This window comes from Ochotona curzoniae, unplaced genomic scaffold, assembly GCF_017591425.1.
Source record: "Ochotona curzoniae isolate NIBS_2020 unplaced genomic scaffold, NIBS_Ocur_1.0 patch83, whole genome shotgun sequence".
NCBI classification, from domain to species: Eukaryota; Metazoa; Chordata; class Mammalia; order Lagomorpha; family Ochotonidae; genus Ochotona; species Ochotona curzoniae.
In genome coordinates, this window is record NW_024467065.1 from 22,325 (window position 1) to 39,824 (window position 17,500).

The 17,500-nt window shown below is 42.7% G+C and overlaps 1 protein-coding gene across 1 annotated transcript in view; it reads left to right on the top strand.

Annotated features, from left to right (window-relative positions):
* The window catches only part of LOC121168272 (zinc finger protein 2 homolog), a 31,791-nt gene that overhangs the window by 9,118 nt on the left and 5,173 nt on the right, over positions 1 to 17,500 (top strand). The window contains exons 2-5 of the mRNA XM_040998194.1: positions 13,636 to 13,762; positions 13,992 to 14,081; positions 14,174 to 14,275; positions 14,970 to 15,059. Of these exons, the coding sequence (XP_040854128.1) occupies positions 13,636 to 13,762; positions 13,992 to 14,081; positions 14,174 to 14,275; positions 14,970 to 15,059 (409 nt within the window). The remainder of the gene's footprint in view (positions 1 to 13,635; positions 13,763 to 13,991; positions 14,082 to 14,173; positions 14,276 to 14,969; positions 15,060 to 17,500) is intronic.

The window sequence follows — 17,500 nt, forward strand, 5'->3', positions numbered from 1 at the left end:
GAATCATCGGATGGAAGATCTTCCTCACTGCCTCTCCTCCTGTTTATATTTTTGACATTCCAATTAAAAAAATCTTTTTAAAAAAGAATAATTCTTCTTATATTAGTAAAGCCAAAAAAGTAAGAGAGAAGACATTACAGCGCATGTTGGTAGGCTTTGGTCTGTTATTTACAACTCAAGGAAATCATGCGAGATAATACTGAGGCCAGGGACACTCTCTTCTGTTATTTTTAACCAGAGGGAGGCACAAAGGAGAGATAGCACTGTGGATTTCAGTCTGCCACTTGGTGTTCCAAGGTTAGACACAAGCCCAGGTGTTCCTGGCTTGTGAATAGCTCCCTTGTCCACTGATGCACTCACCTCTTTCATTTCCCCCTGTGGTTTACATTTTGAAGCCATGATTACATTGACTGCGTGTGGACGGTGAGTTAGGGTTTAGATTTGCATGATTCTCCTGCAGACTTGGCAAAGACAACTTAAGCAAATAAGAATCAGTATGAAAGTATACAGCAGTGCCAATAACTAACTATTCAAGAGATCTAAGGCAGAAACACCACCGGCAATGCTTTCCAGTAAATTAGCTCCTGAAATTTCTTTTAGTTGATTATCAAAAGTTTCAGGGATAGAAGCCTGTAATTGTCCAGTTTCAGTAGTGCCATTGACATGATTTTTTATGTTGCTTGCTTGTATCCCAAGGAAAAATTTTTATTTCAGGGTACAGGTATTAGACAAACTGAAGTGAAGTCCAGTCGCACTTAAGGGATAATTGTTTTGTGATAGATGGTGTCTGATCACCCAGTAACTAAACGGCAGATTCCAGATCAGCACCCTCAGCCAGTAAGTGAGAGTCAATGTGTGGTTGAGTCACCCAAAATTGTTCTGAGTCTTTTTGCTGTTCCACAAAATGTGCAGTTTGAACCTGTTGCTGTAAGGTGATCCTGCTCTGCTGCCATGGCAGTCACTGCAGTGAATCCCAGGATGGCGGTTATCAGCATTCCAATGAATCTTTCTGTTCTTTTCAGTTTTGTAATAAGGGTTTTGCAACATCAGAGGGGAGGGAGATTCTTCCCAATGTCTTTTCAGTTGGACAGGAATCCACGTATATAGATTCATGAGAGAAACTGACATGACAGAATTATTAAGACAGGTGAACAAGGGACAGTGAACACATGACAAAAGTCTCATAGTTTTGTTCCATTTTATAGTTCCTTTAAGTAGTACAGAGGGCAGTCTTACACATGCCTGAGTATACACTGTGGAGTTTATTTTGAATGATACTGAAAACTCACCAGCATTGTTTGAAACATACCCAATCCATGTTTTCATAGGGTATAATGCGTTTACCAATTTCCATGTGTGACTTTGATGGGGATATCCTGGAATATAAGGAGAAGGGACAGCCATTCCTCCTCCATGCCAGATAATAGAATCTGATGAATTTATGTGGATCTTTATTGTGTCAATCACTTCATACCACTGTAGTATTTTTCCTTTTGTTTTATTCCAGGAAGACCCCATAGGACTTTGATCTATGACATTTCCATAGAAAATACTAATCATCTGCCAGGTTTCTGGTCTTATACACGAGGCCTACTGTAGCCAATAAATGCCATAATTAGTACTGGTGTTGTATGCAGAATTCCTACACGTCAGTGCCATTTATTATGGAACCACCAAACTCCAGATAGAAGAAAAAGGGCTTTTTCTGTATTCTTACTAGTTTTGTTTCTGACGGCTGTAATCCATGCTCTTCTCTCAGGCTGTAAGCAAGGATCTCCAACCCCAATACATATTGGAATTCTCTCTGAGCCTGATTCGTACTTTCCAGATATTATAGCTTCTTCTTCCTCAGGTACTAATGGCCCCTGTTCATCAAAAGGCCCTGGAAGCCATGTAGAGTCATTAACACACTAGGCTCCAGATTGCGCCTTTTCCTCTTGCTCATGTCTGTGTCACAGCCACCAAACTGGTAACCACTGCTCCTGCGAATATGAAGACAAGACCATAGCCTTGGCCCCAAACCTTGACATTTTCCTTTTTCCACTGGCGATTTCCAGTATGATACCAAATAGGTTGTGCATCTGTTTGAGGCAGTTTAGTCCCAAGACTGAAGTCAATGTCTGCAGGGGAAAAGTTTTCTGAATTTTTTTGTTCTTGTTGTTATTGCATTTTATTTAATAACATCGTTTCATAGGCTCTGAGGTTCCCTCTTCCCCTTCCTGTGCTCTCACCCCTGGTGGATTACTCCACTTTGTTGCAGTATTGCAGTTCAAATCCAGTCTTGTTTCTTTCATTGCAAGCATGTACCATGCATAGAGTCCAGCATCTTATTGTCCAGCTCAATTCAACAGTTTCTTGGGGAGACCAACTCTGGTCTAAAGGCATAGCTGGCAGAATATTGTTCCAACCAATTAAAAGCCATAACATAACATCAACAACAGTTTACAACATTATGGGGTTAATTGACATGGTATTGAGTGACTGATATGTTAGAAAATGCAGGTTCTTAACCACATCCTGTGACTACTTCATTGACATTTCAATTTTAGTTTGTATACAGCTGGCTTCTGTCTACCTTGAGATGGTTATAGGGTTCAGTTGTCTTGTGTCTATTTTCATTTTAGTATTTAGCAGTTTATTGTGTTGAAGCATAATTTTTACTGAACTTGGCAGATTTTAGGATAGTCTAAACTGGCTTATAGCTTTAAGAAGGCATATATGTCAGAAGTTGAGGCACAAAACACTGTTGGGAGGTGTGTGCAGAAGCTGGAATCAGGAGTTAGGTCACGTTGGATGTGGGCATTTTCAAGAACCATGTTAATTGGTGTACCAACTGCTCGCCTTCTGTCACTGTTAAAGAGTAGCTCTCATAATGAAAGGCTTTATCCTGAATATATTTCTGCAGCTATAATTTTGGTATACTGTTTTGGCTTTATTTTCAGCGGAATGCTATAGGGTATTTTCATTGTATCTTTCTCAGCTGTAATCAGATTCAGGGCCAGTAGAGGCATGTAATTCCCTTCCTGGTCTCGGTATGGATATGTGGATCTTAGTGAGATTGGGTGGGGTACAGAGACGCTTGGTCTCAGGGGTTGTAGGAGTGCCAGCTGGAGGCTTAGGGGATTGTCTGAGTCTTCTGCGTGGCAGGGTCATAGTTATAGTTGTAGTGTGGCTTTCCTTACTTCTAGGAGAGACATGTAGTTCCCAGCAGTGTCTCCCCAGATCTGTGTAATCTTTTCACTGATCTACCTTATCCCTCAAGCAATTCCCTTGTCTGTTATTGCTGGGGTCCCTGCAGTAGGTGTGAATGGCACGAAGGTGTGAAGAGAACAGCTCCCCTGCTTGACAGGGCCTGGGGGAGCTTCCAGCTGTTGTGTCTCTCTGACCACCTTGACACAGTTTCACCCCCTTTTGCATGGACACTCAACCACCCCACTAAGAATTCTGTAATCTATTGAGGCATTGTTTGCCCCTGTGAGATGGCTTTTGCAACCAACGTGAGCTTGAGAGTTAATGTTATTGATAATGTCTTGGTGAGTGGGCCTTTAACTGCGCACAGGAGTACAATTAAACCCATGCCGTTTCTGGACACCTTATTGTGTGCCTACCCATTGCCCTGAAATCTGGCCCAGACATATAGCATGCCTTCTGGGAAATGGCTTGATAAGAATTTTACAAACTAATGGAAGTGATGGGAGTATGAGCTGAAACTGCTATGGCAAAAAATATAGCTACTGTGACCCTAAGGGCTAGCCTGTCTTTGCAACTTTTTAAAACATTAAAAAAAAAAATGTAGCTGTTTTAGCCGCTTTTATAATTTTTTTTAACTAGAGGAAATATAGGGCGATTTTATTAACATCACAGAGATATACTTTTGATTGTTGTTTGATTGTTTCTGAGGTTGTAGAGCCTGCAGTCATAGGGGATTTAATGTTTGAAACTTTTGTCTTAGATCTTTATGTTTTCTCTCTTTTAATGTATTTCTCCCACTAAGTGATAGATAAGTTAGGAAAATAAAGTGTAGTAGGAATGTTTTACTGATCCATCTGTGCTTTGGCCTTGGAGTTCTGGCAGTCACCTAATGGCTACTTCTGAAGAATGAGAACGGCTTGCTTTAAAGAAAATGATTATAGGGCCCAGCGCGGTGGTGCAGTTGTTAAGGTCCTCACCTTGCACGCCCGGGATCCCATATGGGCGCCGGTTGTATCCCAGCAGCCCCGCTTCCCATCCAGCTCCCTGCTTGTGGCCTGGGAAAGCAGCAGAGGACGGCCCAAAGCTTTGGGACCCTGCATCCGCGTGGGAGACCTGAAAGAGGCTCCTGGCTTCGGATTGGCATAGCATCGGCCGTTGCACTCACTTGGGGAGTGAAACATCGGACGGAAGATCTTCCTCTCTGTCTCTCCTCTCTGTATATCCGCCTTTTCAATAAAAATTAAAAGAAAATCTTTTTTTTAAAAAAAGAAACTGATTATAGTAACCTACAGAATTATCTTTAAGAGCAGTTGGTTGACCATGAATTAAAAATTAATTCAACATCTGTACATGCTGGTTTAGTTCTGAAGTTAAAGATGGTAAATCAAATGTTTGCACAGAGGCTTGTGATGTGTCTGAGTAAATAAAAAGGACAGCTTCTTCTTGAGCTGTAGCAAGAGGGCACCAAGTGACAGTGTCTGTGTCTTTTCTTATCGCCGACTCCACGCACCCTTCTCGAGCTCCGAACTCTGCTGGAGCTGGACTCCGGCATGTTATACTCTCTGGAATTTGGCTTGGAAAGGAATGAGTGATTCACTGCTTCCAGGACCACAATCTAGATCATGCACAGGCTATGGCATCCCAAAACCAGTTCACAGGACTAAGAACATAGCTCATATTGTTCTGGAATTGTGACCTGAAGTTGTTTCGTCCAGACGCACGTGGTCATGGCCAGTATGTAAGTCCAGTTGGTGAGTTCGTGCATGCCCACCTGGTGGCATAGAGCAGAACTAGAGGTTGTATCTGCTGGCATTGGCTTTCAGATACCTGCTTTCAGGGTCTTCTTGGTTTCACTAGCCCTGCACTGAGTTTTTAAGATATGCTTTTGTGGTCATATTCGTGTCCTGCTCTCCAGTTAATTGCTTCTTGCTTTGTGCCCAACATTGTAGGCAAGGTGGAAAAGGCAATCCTCTGGCTACCCTGGCTGACACTAAGTTGGATTCTCCTAGATCTCAAAGTCAAATGGCTGTGGAATCTTTTACAGATGTACACCAGATGTGTGTGGGGTTAGGAGTCATGCAGACCAAAATATCCGTCATACCAGGGTGCAGTTCTTTACCTGACCGCAGTGAAGATCTGGAAGCTCCAGCCGCTCATACAGGGCTAGACATGGGTGTTATCTGGTGCTTGGTCTCATTGCAGTAGGACTGACATCGGCTTCGAGGGAAAGTTCTAAACTCACATCCCCACCTTCGGTGTAGTGTGGTTAAAATCTGATTCCTGAGCAGTCAGTTTGGACTCCCATATACCTAACTAGGTAGGACACAAAGATTAGTTACTCCTCACTAAGGTATTGAAGATTTCTCTGCACACCCCTCCTAAAACTGTTCTGCTCCTCAATTGTTAACATATGGCTTGTTTGAGGTATAAACCTGTTTGGACTATCCTAAATTTCACGTAGTTCAGTAGAAATCATGCTTGAATACTTTAAGCTGCTAAATATATAAATGAAAATAGACACGAGACAGCTGAATAGTACCATATAACTATTTTAAGGTGTATAGCAGCCAGTTGTGTATAAACTATAATTGAGATGTCAATGAAGTAGTTACAGGATGTGGTTAAGAACTTGCATTTTCTAACATACTGGTCACTCAATACCATGTCAATTAACTTCATGATGTTGTAAATTGTTGTTGAAATTGTGTAGGGGCTTTTCATTGGAGGGGATGATATTCTGCCAGCCCTACTTTCAGACCAGGGATGGTTTCCCAATGAAACTGTTGAATTTATCTGGACAATAAGATGCTGGACTCTCTGCATGGTCCATGCCTGCAATGAAGGAATCATGACTGGTTATGATCTGTACTACTGTAACAATGTGGAGGAATTCAGTGTGGGAGGAGGTATTGGGAAGGGGTTGTTTTGGTTTTGAAACTGTGTCATAAAATAAAATAAATGTAGTTGAAAGGAAGGAAAGAAAAAAGAAAAGAAAAGGGAGGAAGGAAAGAAAAAAGAAACTTCTTGCAATGCTGGCATCCCAGTGGACACCAGGTTGAGTCCTTGCTCCTCTTTCAATCCAGCTTCCTGCTAATGCCCCTTGCAAAACAGTGGAAGATGATTCAAGTACTTGCACCCCTGTCACCCACATGGGAGACCCAGAGGAAGTCCTAGTTGTCTGGCTTTGGCCCTGCTCAGCCTTTGCTGTTGCTGCTATTTGCAAAATAGACAGCAGACAGAAAAACTGTGCATGTCTCCTTGTTCAGTCGCTCTCTTGTTGAAATCTTTCAAATAAATAAATCATTCTTTCTTAAAAAAAGAAAAAATTGACTCCTGGAGCCCATGCTATAGCATAGTGTTAAGCATCTGCCTGCAGTGCATTCATCCCATTTGGGCAATGGGTTGAGTTTTGGCTGCTCCACTTTCAATCTAGCTCCCTGACAGTGGCCTGGTAAACAGCCAAGGGTGATGCCCCAAGTGCTTGGACCCCTGTACCCACATGGGACACCTGGAAGACATTTCCGGGTCCTGGCTTTGGACTGATCCAGTTCCAGCCACTGTGTCCATTTAGAGAGTGAACCAACAGATGTGTGTTTATGTGTGTGTACATGTGTGCAGTTCTTTCTCTCTTACTCTTTTAAATAAAAATAAAGTAAATCTTTTAGAAAAAAATCTGACTGCTTTGTGCCTTATGTGGGAAGTTGGATGGTAGAAGCAGTTCCTTGGCCACACAAGCTGACTTCTAGGCTGCATATCTGAATTTCTTGTCACCACCAGCTTTGTGCAGTTTTAGGGTTGTGTCACTATACCTGACCAAGGCTGCTGCTCAAGTCAACGGGAGCAGTTGTGTCCACCTGAATGCAGTTCTCCCTTAGTGGTAGCCCTCATGTAGTGGCTCCCTCTGTGAGAAGTAGCCTAGAAATATCGACTTTGAAACTTTATATAAAATGTTAGGCATGGGCAGAGTTCTGAGGCAAAGTCCTTTGTTTCATTGACCACACTACTTCCCAGCAACTGGACTCCTGTTTTGTCTTCCATAGGTTTAGGAAGAGGTTGGTAGGACAGTCCCTTGGCTGACTGGCTAAGGAAGACCCAAGGGAATCCATCAGCAGGTAATGACCTTGAGTAGGGAAGGTAGGGCACTTTCAAGCACTTGGTTCTCCCATCACAGGCATATTACTGGTTTTAGAATCATAGATCTAGATAAGCCAACCCTGCTTTCTGCTTGCCAGTGGAATTCATGGAGTCTTTCTGTGTTCTACCTGGAGCTGAGAGAGTTAGGTTATTGTTATATTAAAGCAAGGATGTGATTTTGTGTCTGGGTTTCTTACCAACTTGATGTCTCTGTGGGAAGGTGGTTGCAGGATCATCTTACACAGTTGCCATTTTTTGGTTTGTTTGTTTTTATGAATTATTCCACATTGTTACAATTTTTTAACAAATGTAGTGGCCATTAACTGAGATAAACTATCATTTTGCTTTGCATTTGTCTGTCCTAAAGGTTTAAGTCTGAAATGCACAAATTATCTGATTTAGCAAGTTATATTTGTACTTCCTAGTTACAGTTGCTATAACTGAATGATAGTAGTTAAGCAACATTGTTAATACATATTCAGACATTTGATACTATTTAGACATTTTGTGTTTATGCCAATTTACTATTTACACTCCTTTAATACCTTGGCATTTAGTATACCAGGCTACTCTCCTTGAGTTCTTGTTAATCTCACTGCTATTTTGTTTTGTCCTGAGGTTGATCATTTTACCAGTTAGAGACAGAATCTTTTGTCTTTAACATTGTCTGACTTCATCTTGGAGGGGAAACATTATGTTATATATGTGATCATTACAGCTTCTTTTCAGGTGGGACATGTGTCAGTTCTGCTTACAAGTCACCAATGAAAGCAAAGCCAGTGCAAGACTACAGATCTGCGTATGTAAGCTCCACTGCAATAGGATATTTAATCCTTCTGCATTAAAAAGCATCACAGAATTTATATGAAACCTTGCTCAACTCCCGTATGAATTTAATCAGAGGTGGCTTTTGGTTTTTAGTTTTTTTTTTTTTTTGAAAGGCAGATATACAGAGAGAAAGATCTTCCATCTGTTAATTCACTCTTCAAGCAGCCACAAGAGTTGGCAGCTAAGCTTATCTGAAGCCAGGAGCCAGGAGCTTCTTCCAGGTGTCCCACGCGGGTGCAGGGTCCCAATGCTTTGGGCCATTCTTGACTGCTTTCCCGGGCCACACGTAGGGAACTAAATGGGAATTGAGGCAACCAGGACACTAATCGGCACCCATATGGGATCCCAGCGTATGCAAGGTGAGGATTTTAGCCAATAAGCTATCATGCTAGGGCCCAGAGGTGGATCCTTATGGAAGTAAATGATGTTTAATGAAATCATGTGTGTGGGAACCAAATTTAATACGGTTAGTAGATTTAAATGAAGGAAGAAAATGCTGTCTCTTTTTAAAGATTTTTTTATTTGAAAGGTAGATTTATAAAGATGGAGAGACACAAAGAGATGTTTCATCTGCTTGTTTTATACCCTAACTGGCCACAATAGCTAGAGCTAGTCTAGTCCAAAGCCAGGAACAAAGCTTCTTCTGGGTCTCCCTCAGAAGAGGGAGCAGAGCATGCTCTGAGCATGCAGAGACCCAAGAACCTCAGCCATCTTTGGGTGCTTTTCCCAGCCTATTAGCAGGAAGCTGGATTGGAGGTGGAGCAGCTGGAACTCACACCAGTGCCAGCATTGTATGTCAGCACTGCAGAGGCTTAACGTGCTATGCCACAGCATTGGGCCCATGCTTTTAATTCAAGTCTTAGCTTGTCTTTGAGTCATTTTATATATTTATCATTTTGGTTAGCCCTGAAATCTGCTGCATTCCACATCTTTGTCTATCTCATCGTTCCTTCCTAAGTATAGGTCCTAAGTCCATTGTTCAGGTAGGTATCTCCATATATGCATATTTGACCCATAGAACTTCGAACATAGCTTGACCAAATTCTGCCTCATTATATTATGCTCGTGTTTTTATCCTTTTGTCCATTTCCAGTTCACAGCATCAGTCTCTGATGCAGACACACCTGTGCCAGTGCTCCCGTTCTTGCCCAATGCACAGAAGATTGTTACCTAATTATGACACTTCTGATTCTTCTTCCCTCTTTAAGATTGCTTTTCTATTCTGTATTGTTCTGCATCCTGATGCAGATGGTCATGTCCTACATTGTTTATTTCCTTGTCACTCTCCTGTGACAAGCCCTTCCTCATGATCTTTCCAGGAAGCTACTGTGACAATACAAATCTGATGAAGTAATTTAAATATGAATGACTAGATAATCAGTTTTTTGAACAAGTTTACTGCCTTTATCTCTCTTCACAGCCTAGACATAATATATTTCTGTTGATGTAACCTATGTTCTTATTCTTTTGCAACCATACATTTATTGTCTCCTTCATGACAACACATTCTGGTAGAATATCTACATATTTGGCATTTCAGTAAAGCAAAACCTTACGGTACTTTTTTATTTGCTACCCTGATTATATATATATATATAAAGATTTATTTTTATTGGAAAGACACATATACAGAGAGGAGGAGAGACAATGATCTTCTGTCTACTGATTCACTCCCCATGTGGCCATAATGGCCAGAGCTGAGCCAATCTGAAGCTAGGAGCTTCTTCCAGGACTCCCACATGGGTGCAGGGTCCCAAAGCTTTGGGTCGTCCTCGATTGCTTCCCCAGGCCACAAGCAAGGAGCTGGATGGGAAGCAGGTTACAGCGATTAGAACTGTTGCCCAAGCAGCTCCCGATAATGTGGCAGCTGTGGGTGGCGGCGGGGGGGGGGTGGCGGGGTGCCTCTGCTGGGCCAGACCCAATGCTGGGGACTCAGGCCAAAGCCACTGCAGAAAGGCAGTGACCAAGTCCATGGCTTTGGTGCCAGGGTCTGCCTGCTGGCTGCCTGGTGGTGAACTCTGGGGTTTTTAGGATATGTAATTGCTGCCTAGGGACACCCATGAATAAGGCCAGTGTTAGTGTAGGTGAGAGATGAATTCTAGGTGATTCCCAGTAATGGGGTCATGAAACTTTCAGGCAAGCATGGAGACTGAGACCTGATGGTTTGGAGGGGAGTGTCCATAAGATCTATTAGGGCCAGACTGATTCACTAGCCCAAATGAGAATCCTGAGATGGGCTGTTAGCATAGAGCATCACTGACTGCCATACACCAGTCCACACCAAAGCTATGGATGGGGGCCTATCTGGCAGGGCTAGGTACCAGTACCTGACTGAGTGGTGGAATAGTGGACTGGTCACACTTGGCAGGTCAAGACACTAACCAGCACGTGAGAGAACCAGGTCTAGGGATAGATTCTGTGGGGGAAGTGTGGGCCCAACCCTGTGGAAATACAAGTCCCTCAGGTTAGCTCATGAGCTGGGGTGGTGATGGGCTGAGCTAGGTGTGACCATGGCACCTGCCATCACTTATGGGTTAAAAGAACCAATGGCAATCTGGGCAGGTCAAGACAGCAGCACCCAAAGGTGCATCCTAAAATAGGATGTGGGGTGGGCAGAGCTGCAACTGGAAGGGGACAGGCCAGGCAGGACCAAGTAAACCCCAGCTCACAATAAAGAATAGATTTCAGAATGGAGCACAGGTCATGCAGAACTAGGCTCTTACATGGAATGGTCTGCATGAGACAAGGATACTAGGCCACAGCATTGAAGGCAAAGGTTGAGACAGGTGGGGGTCTTAGCCAATTGGGTCAGAATAACCACTGGCACACATGTAATCTAGGGCTGGGAATAGACTCGGTTGGGGAGCTGTGAGAGTACACCCTTGCTGGGTTGAGGTTTCCATGGGAGAGTGCGGGGGCCGGAGTGGGGGCTGTGTTCTGGTCTGGATATGGCTGCAATCTCCCTTGGCACAACTGCACAACTGTGAACTGAGGCTGGGTACACCTAGCTGGATTAAATGCCAGCACCATCTTGTGCTCTGGAAAACCTGGATAGATATAGGACAGAGTAAGCTGGGTCTCTGTCCCTACTGAGCCATGTGTGAGCAGTATCTGGGTATGGATAAGTCTTGGTTGGGCTGAAACATCCAATATCAAGACCTGGAATGGATTGAAGGCCAGCAATGAGGGCTGACCCATAGAACCACCAGTATGTGCAAAATTTGGCATAGAGAGAGGTTCTGATAGAGGAGATTGGGCAGCTCCTCTTTTGGAACACAGTCCCTACAGGTGAGCGCAAAAACCATGATAGGGAGCAACCCAGACCAGGCCAGAGAAAGATACCCACCATCATACACATGGCATAGGTCAGGGGCAGACCAGGCTGAACCAGTTCACTTCATCCACTGGCAAATCCAAGCAGCAGCATAGAGTGTGGGTCAGGCTGGTTCGGTCACGAAACAAACCTGCATATTATGGAATGCCAGGGTGGGGTGAGCCGTACCAGGTGTGGTTGCAGCACCCAAACAGCACAGGTGAGAACCAGGAAGGGAGGGGGCGGGGCCGGCAGGGGGAAAGTGGGCTCCACTGCTGGACAACCACTCAACTGGAGAGCATGAGTTGGGATGGGGGCAGACCAGACCAGGAAGGCTACAACACCTGTGGGCCTCATGTGAGCTAGATCAGGGAAAAGCCAGGTTGGGCTGACTATTCCAACTGGTGCAAGCAAATATTAGAGTGGGTGGGGGTTGGTTTGGCTTAGCCACAGCATCAGCTGGCAGAGGTTGGCACTGGAGACTCTAATCTGTCAGATTCAACTCTAGAACCACCTGGAGAGTACGTAATCTGCAAGTTGGAGTGGCCCAGTAGGGAAATTGTGGGCTCCTCCCGTTTGGGATACCACTCCCACTGGAGAGCACGAAAATCAGGACAGGGACTGGGGTGGCTAGTCAGAAAGGCACCTGCCAGCATGTATGTGGGCTGGATAGTAGGGTTGGTTGGGTTGAATTAAGCTTCAATGCCCGTTGACATGTACGAGAGATAAATAGGATGTGGGAGGAGATTGAACAGGTCTGGTACATAGTGGCAAGCATGGGAATCAGGGTAGGGGGCAAGCCTGGTGAGGGTTATGGAGAGTCGCCCCAAATAGGCTGCAGCTCCCACTGGTTTGTGTGAGGGCCGAGTATGAAGTGGAGAGGATTGAGCTGGACTACAACACCCATTGGTTCATGTGCAAGACAGGGCTGGAAACAGAACTGATTCATCAGTTGCAATGATCAGTATCTTTATAAGCTGATTGGGGTGATGGACTGTACCGGACCCTGTACTAGCAAACACACAAGAATCAGGTCTGGAATCACCTCAGACGAAGTTTCTTTGGAGATCCCTCCAACTGAACTGCTGATCTCAGAACCCCAACCATGAAGAGACTATGTCAGCCAGTGGATTCTGAATAGATTTCATCGTGATTGGAACGGCAAGATTGGCAGCAATTCAGAACTGTTGAACTATCAAAACTGCTTGAGCAGGACCCTTGGAGCATGCCTCACATCAGGGACCTGGGATGGGTGGGAGGCTGGGTGGGGCTTCTTCCTTTGTTTCTCCCCTGACCCCAGATACAGGGGGAAAAATGATGATATTAGTGTGGAAACAATGGTCTTACCCACTTTCCTGTAACCCTTGACCCCTTCTACCCTAAGCAAGTAAGGTTAATTAAAACAAAAAAAAGGAATTCTTGCCCACCTGGGGTCCTGGCACATGCAAGGCAAGGACTTTAGCCAATAGGCTACCATGCCGGGCCCCTGATTTATATTTAACTTGCATCTAATTTTGTCTAGCATGTTATTTCACGTGTGTATTTCAGGTATTTAATACCTTTATGCTAGATCATAGTCTCTGTGGAGGAAGAAAACTTTTATTATGCTTATTTATCATGCTTATGCTAAGCAACAAGTCTATTTCCATGTCTATAATGGAAATACTGCGATAGTTTTAGTGATTGATAAATATCAGTATATTTCTAATGTGACCTTTTTCAAATATATAGGGTACAAAGTACACTTTTTTATAGATATATAAGATATACCTAGGAATTGGGCCCAGCATGGTAGCCCAGCAGCTAAAATCCTCACCTTGAATATGCCAGGATCCCATATGGGCACCGGTTTTAATCCTGGTGGTCCCCCTTTTCACCCAGCTTCCTGCTTGTGGCCTGGGAAAGCAGTCAGGGATGGCCCAAGGCATTGGTACCCTGCCACCCAGATGGGAGACCCAGAGGAGGAGGCTCCTGCTTCCTGGGTTCGGGTGGGCTCAGTTCCAGTTGTTGCGGTTGCTTGGGAAGTAGATCAATGGGCAGAAGGTCTTTCTCTGTCTCTCCTCTCTGTATGTCTGACTTTGCAGAGATACATTTAGGAATGAAGTCTGATGTTTGATGTTCTTCTGAATCCCCGGGATAATGAGTTGAGGAGAAATATGCCGTTGCAGGGCTTGGTGTCATTTGAGGATGTGGCTGTTGACTTTACCTGGGAAGAATGGCAAGACCTGGATGATACTCAAAAAACCCTCTACAGGGATGTGATGCTGGAGACATATAACTGCCTGGTATCTCTGGGTGAGTAAAAGTCTCAGTATTCCCAGGATCCACTGTGTTAATAACTATATGAATGCCTATGAAGTTTAATGCCAGTTAGGTTTACAGTTCCAGGCACTGAGGAATTTTGATATTCACTCCTCTCAAATGAAGAAGTGCTGTTGGTTCCCTGGAAGCCATGATATTGTCATTCTTCAAAGTACCCAAGTTAGTCGTTTGGAAAAAGCCCTCCGTTATTTCCCATTAACAGGGCACTGCATTCCTAAACCTGAGATGATATTGAAGCTGGAGCAAGGAGAAGAGCCCTGGGTGGTAGAGACCTTAAACCAGAGGCACCCAGGTCAGTCTGCAGAATGGACCAGGAGAATGGGAAGAGTAGATCCCAGCCAATACTGGCCGTGTTGAGTTGTTCTCAGTCATCTCTCCCTCCAGGTGCCACACCCGAAGACAGCTGGTCTCGTGCATCAGATATGTGCCTTCAACAGCCTCCAAGGATGGCTCTCACGTGGAAACCAAGCTCCTTGCCTTTTTTTTGTTGAGTATTTGCTTTGAAAACTTGAATTGCTCTATCACGCTTAGACTCTCACTTGACCCAGTACTTTTTTTAGAAATACTCTTGCCTTTTTTCCTCCAGTCTGATAACCTGCTTTCTCCCAGTTGTTTATTCTTTAATTAGCTTCAATTTTTAAATTAAATTTCCTAATTAATTAATTAATTATTTAAAAATTAGTGCTTGTTAATTGTGCAGCTTGTACTTGCTAGTGCTTTTGAAATTACTGGGGTGACAACAGTCAGAGAAACATGTTTCCTTTCAAAGGGCTTAAATTAGTTTGAGAGAATAACAAATGCCTATAATTGTGGAATAGAAACCTCAAGTATTTTCTAGGAAAGAAGAAAAGGTGGAATATTTTATTTTAGGAAATGCCCTCTAAGGAAAGGCAGAAGACTGCTTGTTAATTTTGGGCTACCTTAGTTTAGAGATGACTGTTTTCCCCCAAAAAATATGATTGGATGTGGTTAACAATAATGAGTATACATTTGTTTTGGAGATGCAACTTGGAAATACAATTTTCAGGTGGATATTGAAAACCAAAACCACAAGGGGAAGTACTATCAAATGATGGAGAAGCAGATCAAGATATGAGCTGTGCATAATATGACATCAGAAATGAATGAAGCTAGTAAGGATTCAGCAGAAGCAGTGTCTTACATGATTTCCCATTAACAGGGCAGTGCATCCCCAAACCCGAGGTGATCTTCAAATTGGAGCCAGAAGTTGAATTATGGATGGAAGAACCCCCAGACCAGAGCCCCCCAGGTCAGTCACTTCATATGGGTTAGGAAAGTCAGGAAAAACAGAACATAATAGGTGCTTTTTTCTATCCCAGGTTCCCAGCAGGTCCTGGACCTGGGAGGAAAGCCACAGGACATTCGTTCTCAGACTCACGAGAACCAAGGATTTATTTGGAAGGGTTCCAATTTATGTTTCAGAGCAGAGTTTTATGTTGTTATTTTTGACTTATTGAAAAATCATTATAAAACGACAAAGAAAATGAGGACTGCATAAGAGATTCCACTTTCTCTGAAAGTCAGTGATAATTGAAGCTTTTTATAAACAAAAACTGCTAGAAATGAATTGTCAAGAAAGGTTTGATAAAAGGAAAACAAATAAAAATCTCATGGGTGTTGACTTTTATACAAGCCAGAAAAAGATTTTTTATGTATGATGGTGACATCCTGGATTATGAAAACAAATCCTTTAGACTGGCAGGGAATTTTTGCCCAAGGGGAAGATGACAGTTTCCTGTACTGCTGTGTTCCTAAGAAGCAGAGTTTATTGGTTAACGTAGGAATTTGAACAAAGTCCTTAGCTACGATGAGGAGAATTTTTTCATTTGTAAAGCATCGTAGATGCTAACAACCATTCCTCTTTTTTACATCAAAGCTTGAGAATTTTTAGAAAGTATAAAAGTTCCACAATTATTTAACAGAGTATAGAAAAACAGCAGTTAAAATGAAACACATGTAGAGCAGATAATATAAACCTGCAGTTAGGCAGTAAGTAAATATTTTAACTTTCGTGTTTTTTTTTTTTGAGTGTCACTAACTTTCTTAAGTATGCAATTTCTTTTTTCCCACCTCCCCAGTGTATACTTACCTTTTTTAATTTGAAATTTATGGTATAATTCTGTGTAGTCTGGGATTTCCCTCCCCACATTTTCCACCCCTGATTGATTTTTCCCATAATGTCACAACTCTTCATAAGGAGTTAAAATTCCATCAGTGTGCTATGTAAGTGTGCCCCGACATTGCTGGTGCAGAAAATGTCAGACATCATCCCATTGCCCAGATATATCCATCACCTTCGTTGGTAGTCCATCTTCTGTGTGGAAACAGAGATACATGTAACATTGTGTCTTCATTTCTGGATATGGTAGTCTCCATTACTCCACCACTATACATTCCAATTTGCATGATGGATTCCTTATATTAGAGAAAACATATGGTATTTCTCTTTTTGTGATTGACTTATTTCACTGAGCATAATGGTCTCTAGTTGGAACCACCTAATTGTAAATGGCATAATTTCATTCTTCTTAATGACTTGAATAATGTTCCATGGAGTAGATGTACCACAGTTTCTTTAGCCACTCCTCTTTGGATGGGCATCTGGGTTGTTTCCATGTCTTTGCTATTGTAGATTGTGCTGCTGTAAATATAGGATTACAGATCCCCTTCTCATATGTAGTTTTAATTTCTTTTGGGTATATTCCTAGGAGTGGGATAGCTGGCAGGTTTATTTGCAATTCTCTAAGCACTCTCCATACTGATTTCCATAGTGATTGTACTAGCCACCAGCAGTGAATGAGGGTACCTTTCTCCCTACATCCATGCCAGAAGTGTTGTTAGTTGAGTTCTGAATGTAGGCCAATCTGACTGGAGTTAGGTGGTACCTCAATGTGGTTTTCATTTGTATCTCTGATAATTAGGGAGCCTGAGCATCTTTTCATATGCGTGTTAGCCATTTGTTTTTGTTCTTTCGAGAAATGTTAATTTCCTTTGCCCATTTTTTTCACAGGGTTTTTTTTTTTTTTTTTTTTTTTTTTTTTTTTTACTGTCCCTGAGTTTCTGAAGCTCTTTTTAAATCCTGGATATTAGTCCTATATCACTTGTGTTGCAAAAATTTTCTCTCATTGTGTTGGTTTCTTCTTCACTTTGTTAATTATTTTCTTTGCTGTACAGAAGCTTTTTCGTTTAATATACTCCCATTTGTTCATTTCGGCTTTGACTGCCTGTGCTTTTGGTGTCTTTCTAAGAAGTCTTTCCCTGTTTGTATTTGTTGAAGAGTGCTTCCTGTTCTCTCCTTTACTAGTTTGATGGTTTCTGGGTGTAGAATTGGGTTCTTGACCTATTTAGAGCTGATTTTTGTATACTCTGACAGGTGTGGGTATTGTTTCTTTATTCAGCAAGCTGCGATCCTGTTGTCCCAATAGCATTTGTTGAATAGACTAGGATTCTTCCCTGGATTGTTTTCAGTTTTCTTGTCAAAGATGAGTTGGCTATACATGTATGGGTTCCCTTCTAGTGTTTCTATTCTGTTCCATTGATCTTCCTCTCTGTTTCTGTACCAGTACCAGATTGTTTTGATAACCACTGCTCTGTAGTTATGTCTTGAGGTCTGAATTTGTGATTCTTCCACCTTGATTTTTACTCTTCAGGATAGCTTTGGCCATTCCTGGTCATATGTGTTTCCAGATG